The sequence below is a fragment of the Scyliorhinus torazame genome, chromosome 1 (assembly GCF_047496885.1).
Source record: "Scyliorhinus torazame isolate Kashiwa2021f chromosome 1, sScyTor2.1, whole genome shotgun sequence".
Taxonomy (NCBI): Eukaryota; Metazoa; Chordata; class Chondrichthyes; order Carcharhiniformes; family Scyliorhinidae; genus Scyliorhinus; species Scyliorhinus torazame.
This window is the reverse complement of record NC_092707.1, coordinates 156820966-156843556: the sequence shown is the minus strand read 5'-3', so window position 1 is coordinate 156843556 and position 22591 is coordinate 156820966. Positions and strand designations below refer to the sequence as shown.

The following is a 22591-nucleotide window of genomic DNA, read 5'->3' as shown; positions in this document are numbered from 1 at the left end:
TCAGGTTTTTGTACAAACCCCACTCTGGGAAAATTTTGCCTCTCACTTGAGCATGATAACTTGTTGAAATCCAGGACAGGAGATCTATTACCTGAGTGGACAGTGGGATTTGAGAATGAAAGGAGGTAGGTGATGCCTCTCTTTGCCCACCCCGCCACCATATCTCACGCATCCCCCATTCACTCTTCCAGCCACATCCATCAACCTCACAGTCCAATTTATGACTCCACATAAGGCAGCATTTTGACAATATTTATTAAAAACACTGCCAATTTGAACAGGCTAATCATTAAAAAAAAGACATTGCAGCGATTCCTCGAGTCATATACAGGTTCTTTCAATGAACAAAATAACAAAACTTACTGGTTATAAACTTACTGGAATTCTCCCAAAGTAAAATGATTAATTCTTCCAACAAAATGTCCCAGTTTGCGTAGCTGGTGGGGAATCTGTTTACAAAGTAGAATTTCAGAATGGCGAGAGTGCACACTTGTGCAGTGGTCTTCTTCTCTGTCACTTTGCTTCCACTCAAGCTATGAACTGCCCCAAACAACTCAAATCATCAAGGCTCCTGTAGCTTCCAGGTATTGTAGTGCAGTTGAGATCTTTTGATAGTCAGTGGACAGTATTAAACATTTAACTTCAATTGATGTATTTACAGTTTTCCTAAACTGAAGTCCCTTCTCTTCCCATTCTTACACTGTACAATGCAACATTCGATCCACATATTACAATTCAACTTTTCAATAAACATTCAGCCCATACACCACTAGACCCTACCCCTTCCCCCCGCTAATAACATTCACCTCTCGTTTTGTATTGAACATGCAATAAACATTCAGTCTCTGCATCATATTTTCCCCAGTCTTGACTTATTTTTAAATTCTTTCTTGTGAAATGAAAGTCCACCTCTAATTTCTATTGAGAAGGTGGTGATGAGCCACCGTCTTGGCTTACTGCAGTCCATACGTAGGGAGTTGCAGGTTTCTGATCCATCTAGGTGCATGGAGCCTGCATCAGTCACACATTAACAAACATGTATCCATATCCTCAGCAAAGCTTGGTTCATCCTTCAGGGTCCTCATCTTTTAAAACCCTGGGAATTCTACAACATTCCCACCCTAATCCTCAACCCAGTGTTCAGCCCACCTCTGCGGAATGTGTTGTTCAGGCAAGGCAGCAAATGCCCCTGTTCAATTGTGCCAACCCATAAATAATCAGCTCATGGCAATTTTACAAATCAAGATGCACAAAAGGAATGGCTGCTAAATAGTAAAAAGAAGTTGGTCACTGTAGGTTGAGGCTTGGCCATCGATCAATCAGTTCCAGTTCAAGTTCAGCCAGAACATTAAGGTTCCCCAATGATAGCAATAAAAATAAGATCTTCTAAGTTCCCCAAAGGGCATCTTGTAATCAGACTGAAACCCAGTAGTGAAGCTGGCATCCTGTGGAAAGGCAGCCAACATCGTCCCAAGACTGACCAGGAAAACCCACACTTTCAGGCAGGCCTCCCGAGTAGTTTGCAAAGTCCACAGGTCTCAAACTCCTTCCACTGGAGAAGGTGGTAACCTGGTCATTCGGACAAGAGATGGACATAGTCGACTGGGAAGGCTCCTGCCCTCAACTTGTCTCCTTCAATATGTCCAACCTGCAAAATGAGCAGATTTGAGCAATTAAAATTAGTTACAACTGCTAATGAGCAATTCATTACTGCCTTAAAGGTTGGAGATAAGCACAACCATGTTGCTTCAGTCTGTTAATCCCTGACTGAAATAGCTCCAATGAGCTATATGGACTTAGTCACTATAGCATAGTTCAATTCAACATTGAGTTCATGCAGACTAAGAGCTGTGAGCCTCAATTCCCAGCCAGCCTCAACCAAGATGGCAATAGGGGTGCCAAAATTAGCCTCAGGACCCTGGAATAGAAAAGGCAAACAAAAACAAGATAAACAGAAATGGCCAAAGTTTCTAGTCACAATCGTTATTTTATTCTTTCATCAAGGGATGAGAGAGTTGCTGGCAGCATTTATTACTCACCCCTGAGTACATATCCGTGAGCCACCTTCTTGAACCGCTGCAGTCCATTTGGTGTAGGAACACCCACATTGCTGTTAAGAAGTGAGTTCCAGAGTTTTGACCCAGTGACAGTTAAGGAACGGCTGATATAGTTATAAGTCAGGATGGTGTATGGAATGGAGGGGAACTTACATGTGGTAGAGTTCCCATGCATTTGCTGCCTTGGCCTTCTGGGTGCTGGAGCTTGTGGATTTGGAAGGTGCTGTCGAAGGAGCCTTGGTGAGTTGCTGCAGTGTAACTTGTAGATGGTGCACACTGCTGCCGTTGTGCATTGGTGGTGGAGAGAGTGAATGTTTGTTTAAAATAAATTTAGAATACCCAATTTTTTTTTCTAATTGAGGGGCAATTTTAGCATGGCCAACCCACCTACTCTGTGCATCTTTGGGTTGTGGTGGTGAGACCCAAGCAGACATAGAGAGAATATGCAAACTCCACATGGACAGTGACCCGGGGCCGGGAGAGAGTGAATGGTTGAGGTGATAATTGGGTAGCAAGTCAAGCGGGCTGCTTTGTCCTGGATGGAGTCAACATTCTTGAGCATGGTTGGAGCTACACTCGTCCAGGAATGTGGAGAGTATTCCATCGTACCCCTGACTTGTGCCTTGTAGACGGTTGACAGGCTTTGAGGAGTCAGGAGTTACACACCACGGGATTCCCAGACCCTGACCTGCCCCTGTAGCCACAGTATTTTTATCGCTGGTCCGGTTCGGTCCCCAGGATACTGATTGGCCAAGAGTATGGTTGAGCTGCTCTGAGAGGTGCTTCATTGTCACGGGTCAGACTGACACATGCAATCAAGCCACACACATGAAGAATGGCCTGTTGGTCACAGCACCATCTGCAGAATTGTACCTGAGGAGACTGGATGTGAAAACTAACTATCAGTCTTTCAGATAAGACGTTGAACAAAGGCTTGTATGTCCTCGCAGGTAATAATAATAATAATCTTTATTGTCACAAGCAGGCTTACATTAACACTGCAAAGAAGTTACTGTGAAAAGCCCCTAGTCGCCATATTCCGACAAAATAATTAGCCTCCAACTCTGGCCATCTGATTTTCTTTCCTCCACTATTAGTGGCCATGTCTTCCACTGCTCAGGCCTGAAGCTCTGGAATACCATCCCTTAACCCCTCTCCTTTTTTAAGATGTAAAAAACATACCTATTTCACCGCCTGTCTAAAACTACACTCAGCCAAATGGTCCATAGATTGGGTATAGCTGACGGCAGCTGGCTGAATCCTTTCAGTAGCTACTTGGGTTCAGCTCACATCTCCTTATTTAGCTCACTATTGAATTTTTGTAATAACATTTCTGTGAAGCGCTCTGAAAGACACGATAAATTCAGGTCTTTGATGTGCGGAATGCAAGGTGTAAGATGAAGACATCCCCTCGAATTGAAGGAATCTGCTCACCCACATTACCTCTGCCCGAACAGCCTGTGAGCGTTACAAAGTTTATTCAACAGCAGGACGAGTTTTTGGAAAGGCAGGTTACTCACCCACCAAAACGAGTCTTCTTCCCCAGTCACAATAATGACCTCCCCCTTGGTGAAGGTCAGTTCATCGGGATTGTCCGCTATACAGTCCAGGATAGCCTTAACTCTCTTCTGCTTCAGCTTCACCTGTGGAAGTAACACATTGAAATGGCGCACCCAAGCCACGTCTCAAGATACATAGTATTTGGTGACACATGATCACAAAAGATTTCTCTCATTATTACTAATTTGGGGGATTTGGCAAAGTTGGCATTTATTGTCCAGCCGCTAGCTGTCTTGACTTGGTGGCGTTAGGCTACCTTCTTGAACTACAGCAAGAAGTAGCTTTGCGCAACCAAGTGGTTCTTAAAAATACTTCAGGAAGCAACTGAGCATCAAGTAAATTGGTGTGAAACTGGAGCCACATTTAGATCCAGATATGGACAGGATGATAGAGGTTTTGTTCGCCTACAGGGGTATAAATGTTTTTAGGACAATCTGGCAGCTCCCTGGTCACTTTTTGCACACTGGCTTTTCATTTACCCATTTATTTATTTTACCCCAACTGAATTCAAATTCTCAAACTCTAAATGGTGGGATTTAATAATAATCGTTATTATAGTCACAAGTAGGCTTACATTAACATTGCAATGAAGTTACTGTGAAAATCCCCCATGTCCCACATTCTGGCGCCTGTTCGGGTACACGGAGGGAGAATTCAGAATGTCCAATTCACCTAATGGCATGCCTTTTGGGACTTATGGGAGGAAACCGGAGCACCCGGAGGAAACCCCTGCAGACACCGGGAGAACGTGCAGACTCCACACAGACAGTGACACAAGCGGGAATCGAACCTGGGACCGTAGTGCTGCGAAGCTACAGTGCTAACCACTCTGCTACCATGCTGCCCCTTTTGAACCCACATGTGGATTATTAATCCAGGCCTTGACATAACTTAACTTCCTTGTGATTCTAAACCCTACGTTGGGAGTGTATCAGATCTCCATTTGCTAGGATTTATTCTGGGAATTAGTGATTTGAGTACAATAATATGGAAGGGAGCGGAGGATTGGATTAGACTAGGTAGCTTTTGGTTTGTTAGGTTCACACACTTGTTTTTCCCTTCACTGAATAGTGTGGGGAAGGAGGTGTGGTGGTGCTGGTGGAAGGAGTAGCAGAGGCATCTCGTCATGAGTTCTGCATCCATGGGCAACAAATCGTGGAGTGGGACTTTAACCTGGAGCATCTGGTTCAGAGGCACACATGCCACCTACTGAGCCACAAGGCCTCCTGACTAAGTAAAGCATATAGATAAAAACAGCGGTGCACACACACACAATAAAACTAATGGTGTTGGGCTTTGCCAGCAGGTTTTGTAGTTTGCCTCTTGCTTGTGTAATAACCAGTGCAGTGAAACCACACTGAACGAGGTCACCATCAACTCACCCCAACCAGGGCGGCACGGTGACACAGTGGTTAGCACTGCTGCCTCACGGCGTCGAGGACTTGGGGCTGGGATCGAACCCAGGTCACTGTCCGTGTGGAGTTTGCACATTCTTCCCATGTTTGTGTGCGTCGCACCCCACAACCCAAAGATGTGCAGGGAAGGTGGATTGGCCACGATAAATTGCCCCTTAATTGGGAAAAAAAAAGAATTGGGTGCTCCAAATTAATTTTTTTTTAAACTCACCCCAACGGACCTCCTTGGCAGTGGTACAGGGATTGGTTTGGAACTCGACGGAACAATATAGACATCTTCCCGACTCCTGGAATTTGAGCCCGTTGGCGAGAGGTATTCCCCTTTATTGGAAAATGGGAAACAAGGCAGGAACATTATTTATTTTAATGGCATCACACAGCACACAAGGAGATCATTCAGCCCATTACGCAAGTGCCAGCTCACTGAAAGAACGATCCCATTTGTCGAACTGCTGCCCTCCTCTGAAAAAGCATACTGTCCCTGGTCTTTCCCACATGAGTGCTAACCAGGCCTGACTGCTTTGGTTCCGAGGTCAGGTATAATTTAAACAGCTCAGAAGGTGCATTCTTCGTAATGCAACCTGCTTGACTACAGTGAGTGTGGGGACAAAGATTAGCTTACTTTTTTTAAAAAAAAGGAATACAATTTAAAACATCACAAAAAGCATCTCCTGCTAACTTACAAAGATTTCACCCAGCAGACTACTTGACTCAGCTAGCTTGGCTTTAACATGGCTGCTGATTTTATGTACTGTCTGACACTAATGGTTAAGAGAATGCCTCCTCCTCTCCAGGGATCTGATCCTAAACTGCCTCATTGTAATTTGCTGGAAAGCTGGTGAAAAGAGTGAGGGAGGAAGAAAATGGATGCACGTCCTTTGATGGGTTAAATGGGTCAGAGAGTCACTGCTTAGCTGAGGATGAATATCTGGCTTTCTTCCCTATTATCACGCTGTAAATAAAGAGAAAGATACTGATATTAAAGTTGTTGGGTTTGAGAACATCTTCCTATCCCCTCCCTCATTCCTGGAAGATATAAGGCGGGATTCTCCCGAATCGGCGTGATGGCCCGACACCGGCGTAAAAAATGGCGCAAACCACCCCGGCCTTCCGGGGGCTAGGCCGGTGCCGGAGGGGGGTGGCGCCATGCCAGCTGGCGGCGAAGGGACTGCGCGAGTTAGCGCATGCGCAGAATGGCCGGCGTGGTTCAGCGCATGCGCAGACCGGCCGGCGTATTCTGCCGCCTGCGCAGGGGGGGGGGGGGTCTTCTCCGCGCCGGCCATGGCGGAGCACTACAGGGGCCAGCGCGGAAGGAAGAAGTGCCTCCACGGCACAGGCCCGCCCGCAGATCAGTGGGCCCCGATCGCGGGCCAGGCCACCATGGCTCCCCCCCCCCCCCCCACCCCCGGGTCGGATCCCCCCCGCGACCCCACCGAGCAGCGCACCAGCCAACTTACCTACCAGGTCGTGCCGTGTGGGGTCATGTCCAATCCATGCCAGCGGGACTGGACAGAAACCGACGGCCACTCGGCTCATCGGGGCCCGGAGAATTGCTGGGGGGGCCACTGCCAACAGCTCCCGACCGGCATGGCGTGATCCCCGCCCCCACCCGAAAACCGATGCCGGAGAATACGAGAGATATTGCCTTATTCACGCCGCCCCCTGGGGATCCTCCGACCTGGCGGGGGGTTGGAGAATCCCGCCCATAGAGTTTCTGTAAACTGACAATATATTCAGTAGAAATTTCAGCAATAGATTTTTTTAAATTAATTTACGAGATGTTGGCGTCGCTGGCTGGACCAGCAATTATTACCCATCCCTCGTTGCCCTTCAGAAGGTGGTGGCAAGTTGCCTTCTTGAACTTGCAGTCATTGATGTGTAGGTGCACCCACTGTCATGTTAGGGAGGGAGTTCCAGGATGTTGCCCCAACGACAGTGAAGGAGCGGTGATATATTTCCAAGTCAGAGTGGTGGGTGACTCGTTTGGGAACCTCCAAGTGGAGGTGTTCCCAGGTATTTGCTGCTCTTGTCCTTCTAGATGGTAGTGGCCGTGGGTTTGGAAGGTGCTGTCTAAGGAACCTTGGTGAGTTACTGCAGTGCATCTTGTAGATTCTACACACGGCTGCCACTGTTCGTCGGTGGTGAAGGGTTTGAATGTTTGTGGAAGGGGGAGCAATCAAGGGGGCTGCTTTTAGGGGATAAGAGCAGATAGGTGGACAGATTTTGGAAAGGAGCAAAAGCAACAGGGTTGTTGTGATGGGAGACTTTAACTTCCCCAATATTGACTGGGACTCACTTCGTGCTAGGGGCTTGGACGGGGCAGAGTTTGTAATGAGCATCCAGGAGGGCTTCTTAAAACAATATGTAGATAGTCCAACTAGGGAAGGGGCTGTACTGGACCTGGTATTGGGGAATGAGCCCGGCCAGGTGGTAGAAGTTTCAGTAGGGGAGCATTTTGGGAACAGTGACCACAATTCAGTAAGTTTTAAAGTGCTGGTGGACAAGGATAAGAGTGGTCCTAGGGTGAATGTTCTAAATTGGGGGAAGGCTAATTATAACAATATTAGGCGGGAATGATTGGGGGCGGATGTTTGAGGTTAAATCAACATCTGACATGTGGGAGGCTTTCAAATGTCAGTTGAAAGGAATTCAGGACCGGTTTGTTCCTGTGAGGAAGAAGGACAAATATGGCAAATTTCGGGATCCTTGGATAACGAGAGATATTGTAGGCCTCGTCAAAATGAAAAAGGAAGCATTTGACAGGGCTAGAAGTCTGGAAACAGACGAAGCCTGTGTGGAATATAAGGAAAGTAGGAAGGAACTTAAGCAAGGAGTCAGGAGGGCTAAAAGGGGTCATGAATAGTCATTGACAAATAGGGTTAAGGAAAATCCCAAGGTTTTTTACACGTACATAAAAAGTGTAGCCACGTAAAATGGCTGCGTTCCGATTAATCTGGCCAAAACCCAGTTTAAAATGGCTAACCCGAAAGATTGCTGGGAAAAGCAGCTAAGAAGACACAAGCAGGCAGCTGCAGACAGTATTGCATATTCGGCTCTGGGAAGTTAGCCCAGATCGATACTCAGGGCTATCAACAGCCCATCAACCCAGGTATTTGCAGTTGCATTCAGGACTGTTTGCAGCCCATCTATTCAGACATCCACAGTTAAATCGGCTATCCCCGGGAACAATTGCAACATATTAGCAATTGAATACCGGGCCAGACCTGTCGGCGTCTGCAGTAGCCGAAACAAAGACAGGTGAGCGACCACCACCGATCGAGGAATCGCCTCACCATTGGACACATCGACCCCAGAGATTGGGGACAGATCCAATCACTTGGGACTCAGGGTCAAGGGCCGCCCCGGGAGGCGGGAAGCCCCTGGGCCCGATAAAAGTGGGGGTCCAAGTTCAGATCTCTCTCTCTCTCCTCTTCGCCTGCTCGAGACCTTCGCAAGAACAGCATCCGGCAACAGTAAGTTTGAATCCAGCGATCGCTATCCGGTAGAGACACCTAGCCACCGACCTGTAGCAGCCTTTTGAATCCCGCGGGCCAGATCTGATTGGACAAGCCATTTGTTTCCCTGCCCTGGTGGGCTCTTCCTAAGTTAAGTATTGGCCAGTAGTGATAGGTTTATTATATAGAAAGTAGTATTAGGGTATTAATATTGCTTGTTGTATATAATAAATGACCGTTGTTTTAATCCTTACTAAGCGGTGTGCTGTATTATTAATCATAACCTGAACTTGAACCACGTGGCGGTATCATAAAGATACCTGGCGACTCATGAGCAAAGGTGACGTAATCAGAGCAAATAGACTAAGGTTAAAAAGAGCACCATAATTGGCGACATCCTGACGGGACCCGACTTAGAAGTGGAAAACCACTCCGGGAGAACCCCAACATTTTGAATTAGAATCCAATCGGAAACAAAAAAAAAACCCATAAGTGTTCAAGCGGTTCTGGTTAATAATTCACAATTCGGAAGTGTGTATATGCATGCGTAACTAACAGGGTTATAAGGCAAAACTGATAGATTTTTTGTTGCGTCAAAACTATCGGCAGTTGGTATTTCGGAAATTAGCGCAAGCCGTACCCGCATCTACCACACCACCTTAGCCCCCTGTTCCAAATTCGAACGTAACGAGCAGATAAGAGAGAGCCATGCAGGCAATGCAAGCGATGCAGCGCCTCATGAACCCCGAAGGTTTTGCTGTTGCACCAGTCAGCAGTGTAGGAGCGGGACAGTGTCCCGTTTGGGAAGTGGAAATCCGCAAAATTCTGCAGGGCAAAGGATGGCCCATGTGGAAGGATTTCTGCAATAACGACGACTCAGGTCCTGGAAGTATAGGGCACACTTGGTGGGAGAACCTGAGTGAGATCCACAAAAAGAGTTTAGCAAAAGCGCGCAAGCCGATGGCAATTGTGTCCTGTCTGGCACAATTGCGAGGCACAGAGGAGGTCGTCAGGACGCTCCGCAAGGAAATAGAAGGCATACATCGGATGAGTAAAATCGATGTATGCAAAATTGAGAAAGAGAACCTGGAGTTAAAAGGGAAATTAGCAGCAAAGGACGAAGAGGTGGCTGATGCCAAACGGGGTCACCAATCTTGTCTGGCGCACTTGAGTAGTTTCCAGTCACAATATGAAAAGGCTTATCAGGACCTGCAGCGTGCAGTCCTGGTAAAGAAAGAAACAGAAAACCAGTTAGAGACGCTCCAGAAACAACGCAGTGATCTCAAAGCAGCCTTGAGAGCGCTCCACGCCACAACCACGGAACAAAGGCAGAGTACTCTGGACCATGCAAAGTGCCGAAAGCAGATTGCAGACTTGAAAGCACTGCTTTCTGTCCAAAAGGGATTTCAAGAAACCTTTGGGGAAAGTTTAGACCAGGAAGACGGCCCTGATTGGGAAGAATTGCAAGAGACAGTGCAGAGATATGTTCAGGGAGCATGTGCGCAGGAAAAACCACAAAGGAGGAAAGCACCCCCACCCCCCACACAACAGATAATACAGGCTCCCATGAACCCTGTAACAACCCACCGTACCGCCACAGCAGACGAAGCGGAAGTCTTATATTCCACCCCCCTCACAGTGACCCAATTACGGGATGCGTGTGCCAAAATCACACCGTTCCTCCCCGCTTCAGACCCACACCATTTCTTTGCCACCGTCAAACACCAGGCAACCATGTACGGCCTGGATGCGAAAGAGCAGGTAAAGCTCACGGTCCTCAGCTTAGACCCATCGGTCGCAGCAGCCCTTCCCGACCCACAGAATGTAGGAGGAGGCACCCTTGCAGAAATGCATACCGCGATCCTGGATGCGACTGGGTACAATCGGGGCGACCCCGTAGGCGGTCTGAATAAATGCAGACAGAAAAAGTCTGAACACCCCACAGCGTTCGCAGGACGCTTGTGGATTCATTTTGAAGCCGTTTTCGGCAACGTAGATCGTGCCCATTTGTCCCCAGACAATATGGCCAAGTGGACCCGCACCCTTATCTCCCATGCCACGGAAGCAGGGCAGAATGCCTGTAGCAATTATGACCCCTCGGAGGAGGCTCCTAATGAGAAGTGGGTGGTCAAGAGATTGTCCCGCGTTTGGGAACAAGCGGCTCACGGCAAATCAGCAACTAGAACCCCCGAGGAAAACCAAGCCGCCGCAGACGTGCAGGCAGTCAGAACCACTCTTCACAACCCCGCCTGGGTAAACGAGGGAAAGAACAGCCCCCAGCCAAACCGCAAGAGTGCTACAATTGCGGACAGTTGAGACATTTTGCTAGAGAATGCAATGGCCCTAAAAAACCACAGAGTGCCCAACCGACAGGCACTTTGCATCAGTATTCGCCAAAGAGAAGGAATGGGTCGATGTTGAGTCTGGAGAAGGGTGTGTAGATAGCCTGGGTCACATTGAGATCCAAAAAGAAGAGGTGTTGGGCGTCTTGAAAAATATTACGGTGGATAAGTCCCCAGGGCCTGATGGGATCTACCCCAGAATACTGAAGGAGGCAAGAGAGGAAATTGCTGCGGCCTTGACAGAAATCTTTGGATCCTCATGTTTTCAGGTGATGTCCCGGAGGACTGGAGAATAGCCAATGTTGTTCCTTTGTTTAAGAAGGGCAGCAAGGATAATCCAGGGAACTACAGGCCGGTGAGCCTTACGTCAGTGGTAGGGAAATTACAGGAGAGAATTCTTCGAGACAGGATCTACTCCCATTTGGAGGCAAGTGATCGTATTAGCGAGAGGCAGCACGGTTTTGTGAAGGGGAGCTCGTGTCTCACTAACTTGATAGAGTTTTTCGAGGAGGTCACAAAGATGATTGATGCAGGTAGGGCAGTGGATGTTGTCTACATGGACTTCAGTAAGGCCTTTGACAAGGTCCCTCATGGCAGACTGGTACAAAAGGTGAAGTCACACGGGATCAGAGGTGAGCCAGCAAGATGGATACAGAACTGGCTAGGTCATAGAAGGCAGAGAGTAGCAATGGAAGGGTGCTTTTCTGATTGGAGGGCTGTGACTAGTGGTGTTCTGCGACTAGTGGTGTTCTGCAGGGATCAGTGCTGGGATCTTTGCTGTTCGTAGGATATATAAATGATTTGGAGGAAAATGTAACTGGTCTGATTAGTAAGTTTGCGGACGACACAAAGGTTGGTGGAATTGCGGATAGCGATGAGGACTGTCAGATGATACAGCAGGATTTAGATCATTTGGAGACTTGGGCGATGAAATGGCAGATGGAGTTTAATCCGGACACATGTGAGGTAATGCATTTTGGAAGGTCAATTGCAGGTAGGGAATATATAGTGAATGGTAGAACCCTCAAGAGTATTGACAGTCAGAGGGATCTTGGTGTACAGGTCCACAGGTCACTGAAAGGGGCAACACAGGTGGAGAAGGTAGTCAAGAAGGCATGCTTGCCTTCATTGGCCGGGGCACTGAGTATAAGAATTGGCAAGTCATGTTGCAGCTGTATAGAACCTTAGTTTTTTTTTTTTTTTTATAAATGTTTTATTGAAAATTTTTTCCCAAACAACAATTTTTCCCCTCTTACAAAGCAAACGCAACAATACCAATACAGAAATTTTAAACAATACACAAGTAACAAAACCCCTTTATCTTTGACCTAAACTAAACCCCCCCCCCCCCCCCTCCCCCTGGGTTGCTGCTGCTGGTCATCTGTCTTCCCTCTAACGTTCCCCTAGGTAGTCGAGAAATGGCTGCCACCGCCTGGTGAACCCTTGAGCCGATCCTCTCAGGGCAAACTTTATCTGCTCCAGTTTAATGAACCCCGCCATATCATTTACCCAGGCCTCCAGTCCGGGGGGTTTCGCCTCCTTCCACATGAGTAGGATCCTGCGCCGGGCTACTAGGGACGCAAAGGCCACAACGTCGGCCTCTTTCGCCTCCTGCACTCCCGGCTCTTCCGCAACTCCAAATAGAGCTAACCCCCAGCCTGGTTTGACCCGGGCCTTCACCACCCGCGAAATCACTCCCGTCACTCCCTTCCAATACCCTTCCAGTGCCGGGCATGCCCAAAACATATGTGCGTGGTTTGCCGGGCTCCCGCCACACCTCCCACATTTGTCCTCCACTCCAAAGAACCTGCTCAATCTTGCTGTATAGAACCTTAGTTAGGCCACACTTGGAGTATAGTGTTCAATTCTGGTCGCCACACTACCAGAAGGATGTGGAGGCTTTAGTGAGGGTGCAAAAGAGATTTACGAGGATGTTGCCTGGTAAGGAGGACATTAGCTATGAGGAGAGGTTGAATAAACTTGGTTTGTTCTCACTGGAACGAAGGAGGTTGAGGGGCGACCTGATAGAGGTCTAAAAAATTATGAGGGGCATAGACAGAGTGGATTGTCAGAGACTTTTCCCCAGGGTAGAGGGGTCAATTACTAGGGGGCATAGGTTTAATGTGCGAGGGCCAAGGTTTAGAGGAGATGTACAAGGTAAGTTCTTTACACAGAGGGTAGTGGGTGGCTGGAATTCGCTGCCGGAGGAGGTGGTGGAAGCAGGGACGATAGTGACATTTAAGGGGCGTCTTGACAAATACATGAATAGGATGGGAATAGAGGGATACAGACCCCGGAAGTGAAGATTTTAGTTTAGACGGGCAGCATGGTCAGCGCAGGCTTGGAGGGCCGAAGGGCCTATTCTTGTGCTGTACTTTTCTTTGTTCTTTTTCCTTGAAGGGGTCGAGCTCCTGGAGTGTTGTTGGAGCTACTCATCCAGACAAGTGGAGAGTATTCCATTGCACACCTGACTTGAGTCTTTTAGATGATGGACAGGCTTTGGCGGGTCAGAAGGTGATTTGCTACCTTTCCTAGGATTCCTACCTTTGACTTGCCCTGGTAGTTACAGTATTAATGTGGCTAGTCCAGTTCAGTTTCTGATCAATGGTAACCCCCAGGATGTTGATAGTGGGGGATTCAGCGATGGTAATGCCATTGAATGTCAAGGGGTGGTAGTTAGATCCTCTGTTGTGTGGTGTGAATGTAACTTGATACCATCAGCCCAAGCCTTGATATTGTCCAGGTACACAACAAAGATGTTCCTTGGCTAGACAATTACTACGACCATTCACCCCAAGTTTAGGTTGTGACATACCTCTCGGCTTCTTGATTCCCTCATTTCCACTGGGTTTCCTGGTGAACGATGTACATTTTGGGCTGCAAAGCAAGGATTTATTTTTCAATTACAAAAAAGAAATGGTGATGTTTTATTCTTAGCGATCCCAGCACAGACTACTTTACAAAGTCCGATTCACTCATCACCCCTGTTCTCAGTGCCCTAACATTGGTTCCTGGTTCCTGGTCTGGCAATGTTTTCAAATGCTTATCCTTCCGTTCGAATCGCTGCATGACCTTGCCCCTCTCTGTAACCTCGGAGATCTCAGAGCCCCCCCCGCCCCCCAGATTCTGACCTCCTATGCATCCCTGATTGTAAACCAGTCTCACCATTGGTGGAGATGCCTTCAGCTGCCTTCATCCTAAATGTGGCATTCCCTCCCTAAACCACACTACCATTTCCCCTTCAAGAAAAAAGTTCTTTGAGCAAGCTTGTTGCTATTTGTCCGAATCCATTTGGCTTGCTGTCAAACGTTACGTCTGTGTCGCAGGGCTCTTCAAAGGAGAGTTCAAAGTCGCTATATAAATGCAAGATATGAGTTCGTGGGCACAAAATCTGGCATAAATCTTGCATTCTGGTAACCTGACAGGTTCCTGCTGGTCTGGGCGGAACGTCCCGCCCGAATGGAAGACCATTTCTACATTTTACTGACATTCCCTGGGTGGGAGTGACGAGATTGCAAGGATTGCAAGGTTCTGGGCCCAATTTGGAAAACAATTCAACCACTAAAACCAGATAGCGAGGAATCAAACCTGACATCCATTCCCAGCCAACAAGGTTCTGCAGCCCTGGGAGCAGAAACATGGCTTGCAATGGGCACATATACAATGTGAAGAGCTGCAATAACCCTCACTTCAGCCCCCTGTCAGCAGCTATGCGCAGAATAATGCGTGCTAAGCGGGAGTGATGGGTGGAAGTGACTCCTCACTCCTCCTTTCATAGAGAGATCAATTGATCTTGCCTCAGTCTCTTCCATTGAATTCCACACTTGTCATTAATAACTGCTCCTTAATGAGGTACAATCGACTTGATTGGTGGGCTCTTGGTTTCTGCCTCGATATAGCCGACATTACAGGAATGGTGACCTTTTTATTAGCAAAATAATTAGCAGCATTCTGCCCGAAGGGGGTGTTCGATGGTATGTCCATAAAAACAGGAAAGTCTTATAGTCTACAGGAAAACAGAACAGTTCCCAGCGTGGGGTTCGATCCCGAGAGGTCTTGACAGGGCGGATGTGGAGAGAACGCTTCCTCTTGTGGAAGAATCTAGACCCAGGGGGTCACTGTTTAAAAAAAGGGGTCTCCATTAAAACGGAGATGAGATGAGATTTCTTCTCGGCAACAGTCGTGAGTCTTTGGAACTTTCTTCCTGAAAAGGTGGAACCAGGGGCTTTTAATATTTATTCATTTTTCTTGAAAAAAATTTAGGAGTACCCAATTCATTTATTCCAATTAAGGGGCAATTTAGCGTGGCCAATCCACCTAACCCGCACATCTTTGGGTTGTGGGGATGAAACCCACGCAAACCCACGCAAACACGGGGAGAATGTGTAAATTCCACACGGACAGTGACCCACAGCCGGGATCGAACCTGGGACCTCGGTGCCGTGAGGCATCAGGGCTAACCCACTGCGCCACCGTGCTGCCCAGGCTTTTAATATTTTTAAGATAGACTTCCGGGTGCGGCGATGACCAGCTGAGTCGCACGTTTCGGCAGCTCCCGGTGAAACGGACTTTTGGGCTCTTGATAGGAGCCCCAACGGCAATTTTGACGGCTAAAAACACTGTGCGGTAAACCAGAAGGGAATTCCCCCTGGATACGGATGAAAAAAGGAGGAGAAAGTGGCCGGATTGCAGTGGATCCTTTAGAACAGCGGCAAGGAAAGCAAGCAAAAACCAAGATGGCGTCGGAAGGTGGCAGTTGAACATGGGGCCCTGAACAACAAGAGTTCTTGAAATGCTGTGTGGAAGAGCTCAAAAAGGAAATGAAGAAAGAGCTGTTGGCCCCGATACTACAGGCGATCGAAGGGCTAAAGGAGGAACAAAAGACCCAGGAGCGGGAGCTTCGGGTCGTGAAGGCAAAGGCAGCCGAGAATGAGGACGACATACAGGGCCTGGTGGTGAAGACGGAGACGCATGAGGCACATCAGAAACGATGTGTGGAAAGGTTGGAGGCACTGGAGAACAACGCAAGGAGGAACAACCTGAGGATTCTTGGTCTTCCTGAAGGTGCGGAGGGAGCGGACGTCGGGGCATATGTGAGCACGATGCTGCACTCGTTAATGGGAGCGGAGGCCCCGGCGAGTCCGTTGGAGGTGGAGGGAGCATACCGAGTGATGGCGCGAGGACCGAGAGCAGGAGAAATTCCCAGAGCCATAGTGGTGAGATTCCTCCGTTTTAAGGATAGAGAAATGGTCCTTAGATGGGCAAAGAAAACTCGGAGCAGTAAATGGGAGAACGCGGTGATCCACGTTTATCAAGACTGGAGTGCGGAGGTGGCGAGAAGGAGGGCGAGCTTTAATCGGGCCAAGGCGGTGCTTCATAAAAAGAAGATAAAATTTGGAATGCTGCAACCGGCAAGACTGTGGGTCACATATCGAGGGAGGCACCACTACTTTGAGACGGCGGATGAAGCGTGGACTTTTATTGTGGAAGAAAAACTGGACTGAGCGGGTTATTAAAAAGAACATTTGAACAAAGTGGTGGGACGAATGTGGGGGGCGAAGAGGGGGGTTAAAAAGGGGGGAAAGAGGAGTTTTATGTACTAATCCTGCGATGTGGTAACTTTTCTCTCTTCCACAGGTGGTGATGGGGGGAGGAGGGGAGGTGGAGGAGATGGGGCGTTGGCCATTGGGGGCGGGGCCAAGGGAGAAGCGCGGGCTTGGTTCCCGCGCTATGATAATCACGGCGGGAATAGAGAAGCAGGAAGGAGGGGGCGTCGCACGGTGCGAGCCGAGGTCACGGGGGGGAAGCCGAGGTCGGCCAGAGTTTGCTGACTTCTGGGAGCAACATGGGGGGAGTAATTACGCTAGCGGGGGATCTAGCGGGGGGGTGGGAGGGGGGAATTACTGGGTTGCTGCTGCTGGGGAGAGGGGGGAGCTGGTATGGGAGAGGATGGGCGGGGGGGCACCGCCTGGGGGAGATACAGCTGCGTGGGAACCGGGTGAGGAGCTGGAAAAAGGGGATGGCTAATCGACAAGGGGGGGGGGGGGGTAGGAAGCCCCCCAACCCGGCTGATCACGTGGAACGTGAGAGGGCTGAACGGGCCGATAAAGAGGGCACGGGTACTCGCACACCTTAAAAAACTTAAGGCAGATGTGGTTATGTTACAGGAAACGCACCTGAAACTGATAGACCAGGTTAGGCTACGCAAAGGATGGGTGGGGCAGGTGTTCCATTCGGGTCTAGATGCGAAAAACAGGGGGGTGGCTATATTAGTGGGGAAGTGGGTAATGTTCGAGGCAAAGACTATAGTGGCGGATAACGGGGGCAGATACGTGATGGTGAGTGGCAAACTACAGGGGGAGACGGTGGTTTTGGTAAACGTATATGCCCCGAACTGGGATGATGCCAATTTTATGAGGCGGATGCTAGGACGCATTCCGGACCTAGAGATGGGAAAGCTGATAATGGGGGGGGATTTTAATACGGTGTTGGAACCAGGGCTGGATAGGTCGAAGTCCAGGACTGGAAGGAGGCCGGCAGCAGCCAAGGTACTTAAAGATTTTATGGAGCAGATGGGAGGTGTAGACCCGTGGAGATTTAGCAGACCTAGGAGTAAGGAGTTCTCGTTTTTCTCCTATGTCCATAAAGTCTACTCGCGAATAGACTTTTTTGTGCTGGGAAGGGCATTGATCCCGAAGGTGAGGGGAACGGAGTATACGGCTATAGCCATTTCGGATCACGCTCCACACTGGGTAGACTTGGAGATAGAGGAGGAAACAGGAGGGCGCCCACCCTGGAGAATGGACATGGGACTAATGGCAGCTGAGGGGGTGTGTCTAAGGGTGAGGGGGTGCATTGAAAAGTACTTGGAACTCAATGATAATGGGGAGGTCCAGGTGGGAGTGGTCTGGGAGGCATTGAAGGCGGTGGTTAGAGGGGAGCTGATATCAATAAGGGCACATAAAGGGAAGCAGGAGAGTAAGGAACGGGAGCAGTTGCTGCAAGAACTTTTGAGGGTGGACAGACAATATGCGGAAGCACCGGAGGAGGGACTGTACAGGGAAAGGCAAAGACTACATGTAGAATTTGACTTGCTGACTACGGGCACTGCAGAGGCACAATGGAGGAAGGCACAGGGTGTACAGTACGAATATGGGGAGAAGGCGAGCAGGTTGCTAGCACACCAATTGAGGAAAAGGGGAGCAGCGAGGGAAATAGGGGGAGTGAGGGATGAGGAAGGAGAGATGGAGCGGGGAGCGGAGAGAGTGAATGGAGTGTTCAAGACATTTTATAAAAAATTATATGAAGCTCAACCCCCGGATGGGAGGGAGAGAATGATGGGCTTCTTGGATCGGCTGGAATTTCCCAAGGTGGAAGAGCAGGAAAGGGTGGGACTGGGAGCACAGATCGAGGTAGAAGAAGTGGTGAAAGGAATTAGGAGCATGCAGGCGGGAAAGGCCCCGGGACCGGATGGATTCCCAGTCGAATTCTATAGAAAATATGTGGACTTGCTCGCCACGGTACTGACGAGGACCTTTAATGAAGCAAAGGAAAGGGGACAACTGCCCCCGACTATGTCTGAAGCAACGATATCGCTTCTCTTAAAGAAGGAAAAGGACCCGCTACAATGCGGGTCCTATAGACCTATTTCCCTCCTAAATGTAGATGCCAAGATCCTGGCCAAGGTAATGGCAATGAGAATAGAGGAATGTGTCCCGGGGGTGGTCCACGAGGACCAAACTGGGTTTGTGAAGGGGAGACAGCTGAACACGAATATACGGAGGTTGTTAGGGGTAATGATGATGGCCCCACCAGAGGGGGAAACGGAGATAGTAGTGGCGATGGATGCCGAGAAAGCATTTGATAGAGTGGAGTGGGATTATTTGTGGGAGGTGTTGAGGAGATTTGGTTTTGGAGAGGGGTATGTTAGATGGGTGCAGCTGTTGTATAGGGCCCCAGTGGCGAGCGTGGTCACGAATGGACGGGGATCTGCATATTTTCGGCTCCATAGAGGGACAAGGCAGGGATGCCCTCTGTCCCCATTATTGTTTGCACTGGCGATTGAGCCCCTGGCGATAGCGTTGAGGGGTTCCAAGAAGTGGAGGGGAGTACTTAGAGGAGGAGAAGAACACCGGGTATCTTTGTATGCGGACGATTTGCTACTATACGTGGCAGACCCGGCGGAGGGGATGCCAGAAATAATGCGGATACTTGGGGAGTTTGGGGATTTTTCAGGGTATAAATTGAACATGGGGAAAAGTGAGTTGTTTGTGGTGCATCCAGGGGAGCAGAGTAGAGAAATAGAGGACCTACCGTTGAGGAAGGTAACAAGGGACTTTCGTTACCTGGGGATCCAGATAGCCAAGAATTGGGGCACATTGCATAGGTTAAATTTAACGCGGTTGGTGGAACAAAAGGAGGATTTCAAGAGATGGGATAGGGTATCCCTGTCACTGGCAGGGAGGGTGCAGGCGGTTAAGATGGTGGTCCTCCCGAGATTCCTCTTTGTGTTTCAGTGCCTCCCGGTGGTGATCACGAAGGCTTTTTTTAAAAGGATTGAAAAGAGCATCATGGGTTTTGTGTGGGCCGGGAAGACCCTGAGAGTGAGGAAGGGATTCTTACAGCGTAGCAGGGATAGGGGGGGGCTGGCACTACCGAGCCTAAGTGAGTATTATTGGGCCGCTAATATTTCAATGGTGAGTAAGTGGATGGGAGAGGAGGAGGGAGCGGCGTGGAAGAGATTAGAGAGGGAGTCCTGTAGGGGGACTAGCCTACAGGCTATGGTGACAGCCCCATTGCCGTTCTCACCGAGGAACTACACCACAAGCCCGGTGGTGGTGGCTACACTGAAGATTTGGGGACAGTGGAGACGGCATAGGGGAAAGACGGGAGCCTTGGGGGGGTCCCCGATAAGAAACAACAATAGGTTTGCCCCGGGGGGAATGGATGGGGGATATGGAATGTGGCAAAGAGCAGGAATAACGCAACTGAAAGATCTGTTTGTGGATGGGAAGTTCGCGAGTCTGGGAGCGCTGACCGAGAAATATGGGTTGCCCCAAGGGAATGCATTCAGGTATATGCAACTGAGGGCTTTTGCGAGGCAACAGGTGAGGGAATTCCCGCAGCTCCCGACACAAGAGGTGCAGGACAGAGTGATCTCAAAGACATGGGTGGGGGATGGTAAGGTGTCAGATATATATAGGGAAATGAGGGACGAAGGGGAGACTATGGTAGATGAACTAAAAGGGAAATGGGAAGAAGAGCTGGGGGAGGAGATCGAGGAGGGGCTGTGGGCAGATGCCCTAAGCAGGGTAAACTCGTCGTCCTCGTGTGCCAGGCTAAGCCTGATTCAGTTTAAGGTATTACACAGGGCGCATATGACTGGAGCATGGCTCAGTAAATTTTTTGGGGTGGAGGATAGGTGTGCGAGGTGCTCGAGAAGCCCAGCAAATCATACCCATATGTTTTGGTCATGCCCGGCACTACAGGGGTTTTGGATGGGGGTGACAAATGTGCTTTCAAAAGTAGTCGGGGTCCGGGTCGAACCAAGCTGGGGGTTGGCTATATTTGGGGTTGCACAAGAGCCGGGAGTGCAGGAGGCGAGAGAGGCCGATGTTTTGGCCTTTGCGCCCCTAGTAGCCCGGCGCAGGATATTGCTAATGTGGAAAGAAGCCAAGCCCCCGGGGGTGGAGACCTGGATAAATGACATGGCGGGGTTTATAAAGCTAGAGCGGATTAAGTTCGTCCTAAGGGGGTCGGCTCAAGGGTTCACCAGGCGGTGGCAACCGTTCGTCGAATACCTCGCAGAAAGATAGACGGAATGGAAAAAAGAAGGCAGCAGCAGCAGCCCAGGATCGGGGGGGGGGGGGGGGGGGGGGGGAGGAGGAGGAACCAGAAGGACTCTCAGGGTTGTTAATATATACTGTATAATATGTATAGTTCGTTGCTACAGATAATTATATATTGGACTGTTAAATTATATTTTTGGAGAGTGTTACTTGTGACAAGGCAGTTGCCAATTAGGGCTAGTTTTCATTTTTGTTATTTATTATTTATTCATTTTTTGTTTCTAAAATAGGTCATTGTTATTTGTGTTGTTATAATATTGTGTAAAGGATGCACAATGTACTGTGTTGGTTGACCAAAAATTTTCAATAAAATATTTATTTAAAAAAATATATATTTTTAAGACAGAGGTTGATAGATTCATGTTAAGTAAGGGGCTAGGCGGAATTCAGATTTCAAATTTCTATCAAATGAACCATGATCGCATTAAATGGTGGAGCAGGCTCGAGGGGCCAAATGGCCTCCTCCTCCTCCTCTTTGTTTGCATGTTTGTATGTTTATATGCAAGTAAGCCTAAAAGCTACAAGACACACGGGCCACCATTGTGTGAATCTAGCGCACGGTTAAGATTCTGTAGCTGAGATGAAGCTTGGGAGCAACAGGTGACTGCAGTCAAGTGGGAGGGTGGGGTGGGAGCTGCACTCTACCTCACTGGTGGTGGCAGCTCTGGCAGTGCCACTGTGTGAGTGGGGGAATGGTGCTGCTCCGTGGTCTGAACGGGTATTTCACTCAATGACCCTTGCCTCCTATTGTCCGGAAATTCAGCTGGTGCCTGGGTGCCCCAGTGATGGGATAGTCTGTTCTGAGAGTTTGACTTGGTCTGAGAGTTCGAGATCTCTGTTGGTCCACCAATGGAGTGTCGCCAAGGCAGATCTGGACGTCCTGGGTGAAAAAGAAAGAGTGGCATTGGCATCTTTCGCAGATTCAGATTCTCTTACCTGATGACCGTACATTCCAAGCAATCTTATAGTACATTTCAACACATCTTCCAAGCCATCGGATTAGAAAGTGGCCATTCAGCTGTCATATTTTATGTCATATCTGCATTTTAGCCCTTTTTTGCCAGTCTTTATTCTGTAACCCTTAATACCCTCACCAAACAAAACACAACTGACCAATCTCAAGTCTCGATAGCTCCAAGCGACCACCAGAATCCTTCCTTTGGAAGAGAAAATTCCAGACTCCCATCAACCTTTGTGAGGAAAAGTTGCTTCCTGATTTCACTCCTTTGGATTAGGATCAGATAATTTCCGCCCTCAATAGGAAAAAAAACTTTTGACCAGTATTCTTGTTTCCCCATTTTTACTTTTTTATTTCTTCTGGATATTGCACCCAACAAACAAAACAACAGTCAACCTCAGTTTTGAAATGGTCAAACCCAGAAATTATTAGGAGCAGGACTGGGTCTGTTTGGTAAGGACATGGGAGAGTCTCCCGTAGCGGGGGAGCTCGAACTCCACAAGGAGCCACAGGGAAGACAAGCATTCCCACCCCGTAGGCCACAGGTGGGATATTATAGTCAATAAACTCCATCGTGCCCCAGAATAAATATTTCTTGTTAATGGGAAAGTCATCGACCTGAAAGTCATGTCTCACGAATTTGATTACGTTTTTTGAAGGGGTAACCAAAAAGATAGATGAGGGCAGTGCAGCAGTCGATGTTGTCTACATGGTTTAAACTAATGTGGCAGGGGGGTGGGAACCGATGTAGGAAGTCAGTGGGGTCAGAAACAAAAGGCAGGAAGGGAGAGTGTGTAAAGCATGACCAGAGAAAGCAGGGCAGAGAGCAAGGAAGGTCTACATTAAACTACATTTATTTCAATGCAAGGGGCCTGACGGGCAAAGCGGATGAACTCAGGGCATGGACGGGCACATGGGACTGGGATATTATAGCTGTGACTGAAACATGGCTAAGG

General features: G+C 48.7%; 1 protein-coding gene across 3 annotated transcripts in view; it reads right to left on the bottom strand.

Annotated features, from left to right (window-relative positions):
* Positions 1 to 238: 238 nt before the first annotated feature.
* The window catches only part of LOC140415467 (arf-GAP with SH3 domain, ANK repeat and PH domain-containing protein 2-like), a 197478-nt gene continuing 175125 nt past the window's right edge, over positions 239 to 22591 (bottom strand). For 2 of the 3 annotated variants that reach the window (XM_072501057.1, XM_072501059.1), the window contains 5 exons: positions 21323 to 21557; positions 13645 to 13706; positions 5244 to 5353; positions 3578 to 3700; positions 239 to 1648 (listed from right to left, as the gene is read on the bottom strand). In XM_072501057.1, the coding sequence (XP_072357158.1) occupies positions 1574 to 1648; positions 3578 to 3700; positions 5244 to 5353; positions 13645 to 13706; positions 21323 to 21557 (605 nt within the window). In that variant the 3' untranslated portion in view covers positions 239 to 1573. The remainder of the gene's footprint in view (positions 1649 to 3577; positions 3701 to 5243; positions 5354 to 13644; positions 13707 to 21322; positions 21558 to 22591) is intronic. The other variant, XM_072501058.1, reaches the window with a different exon arrangement.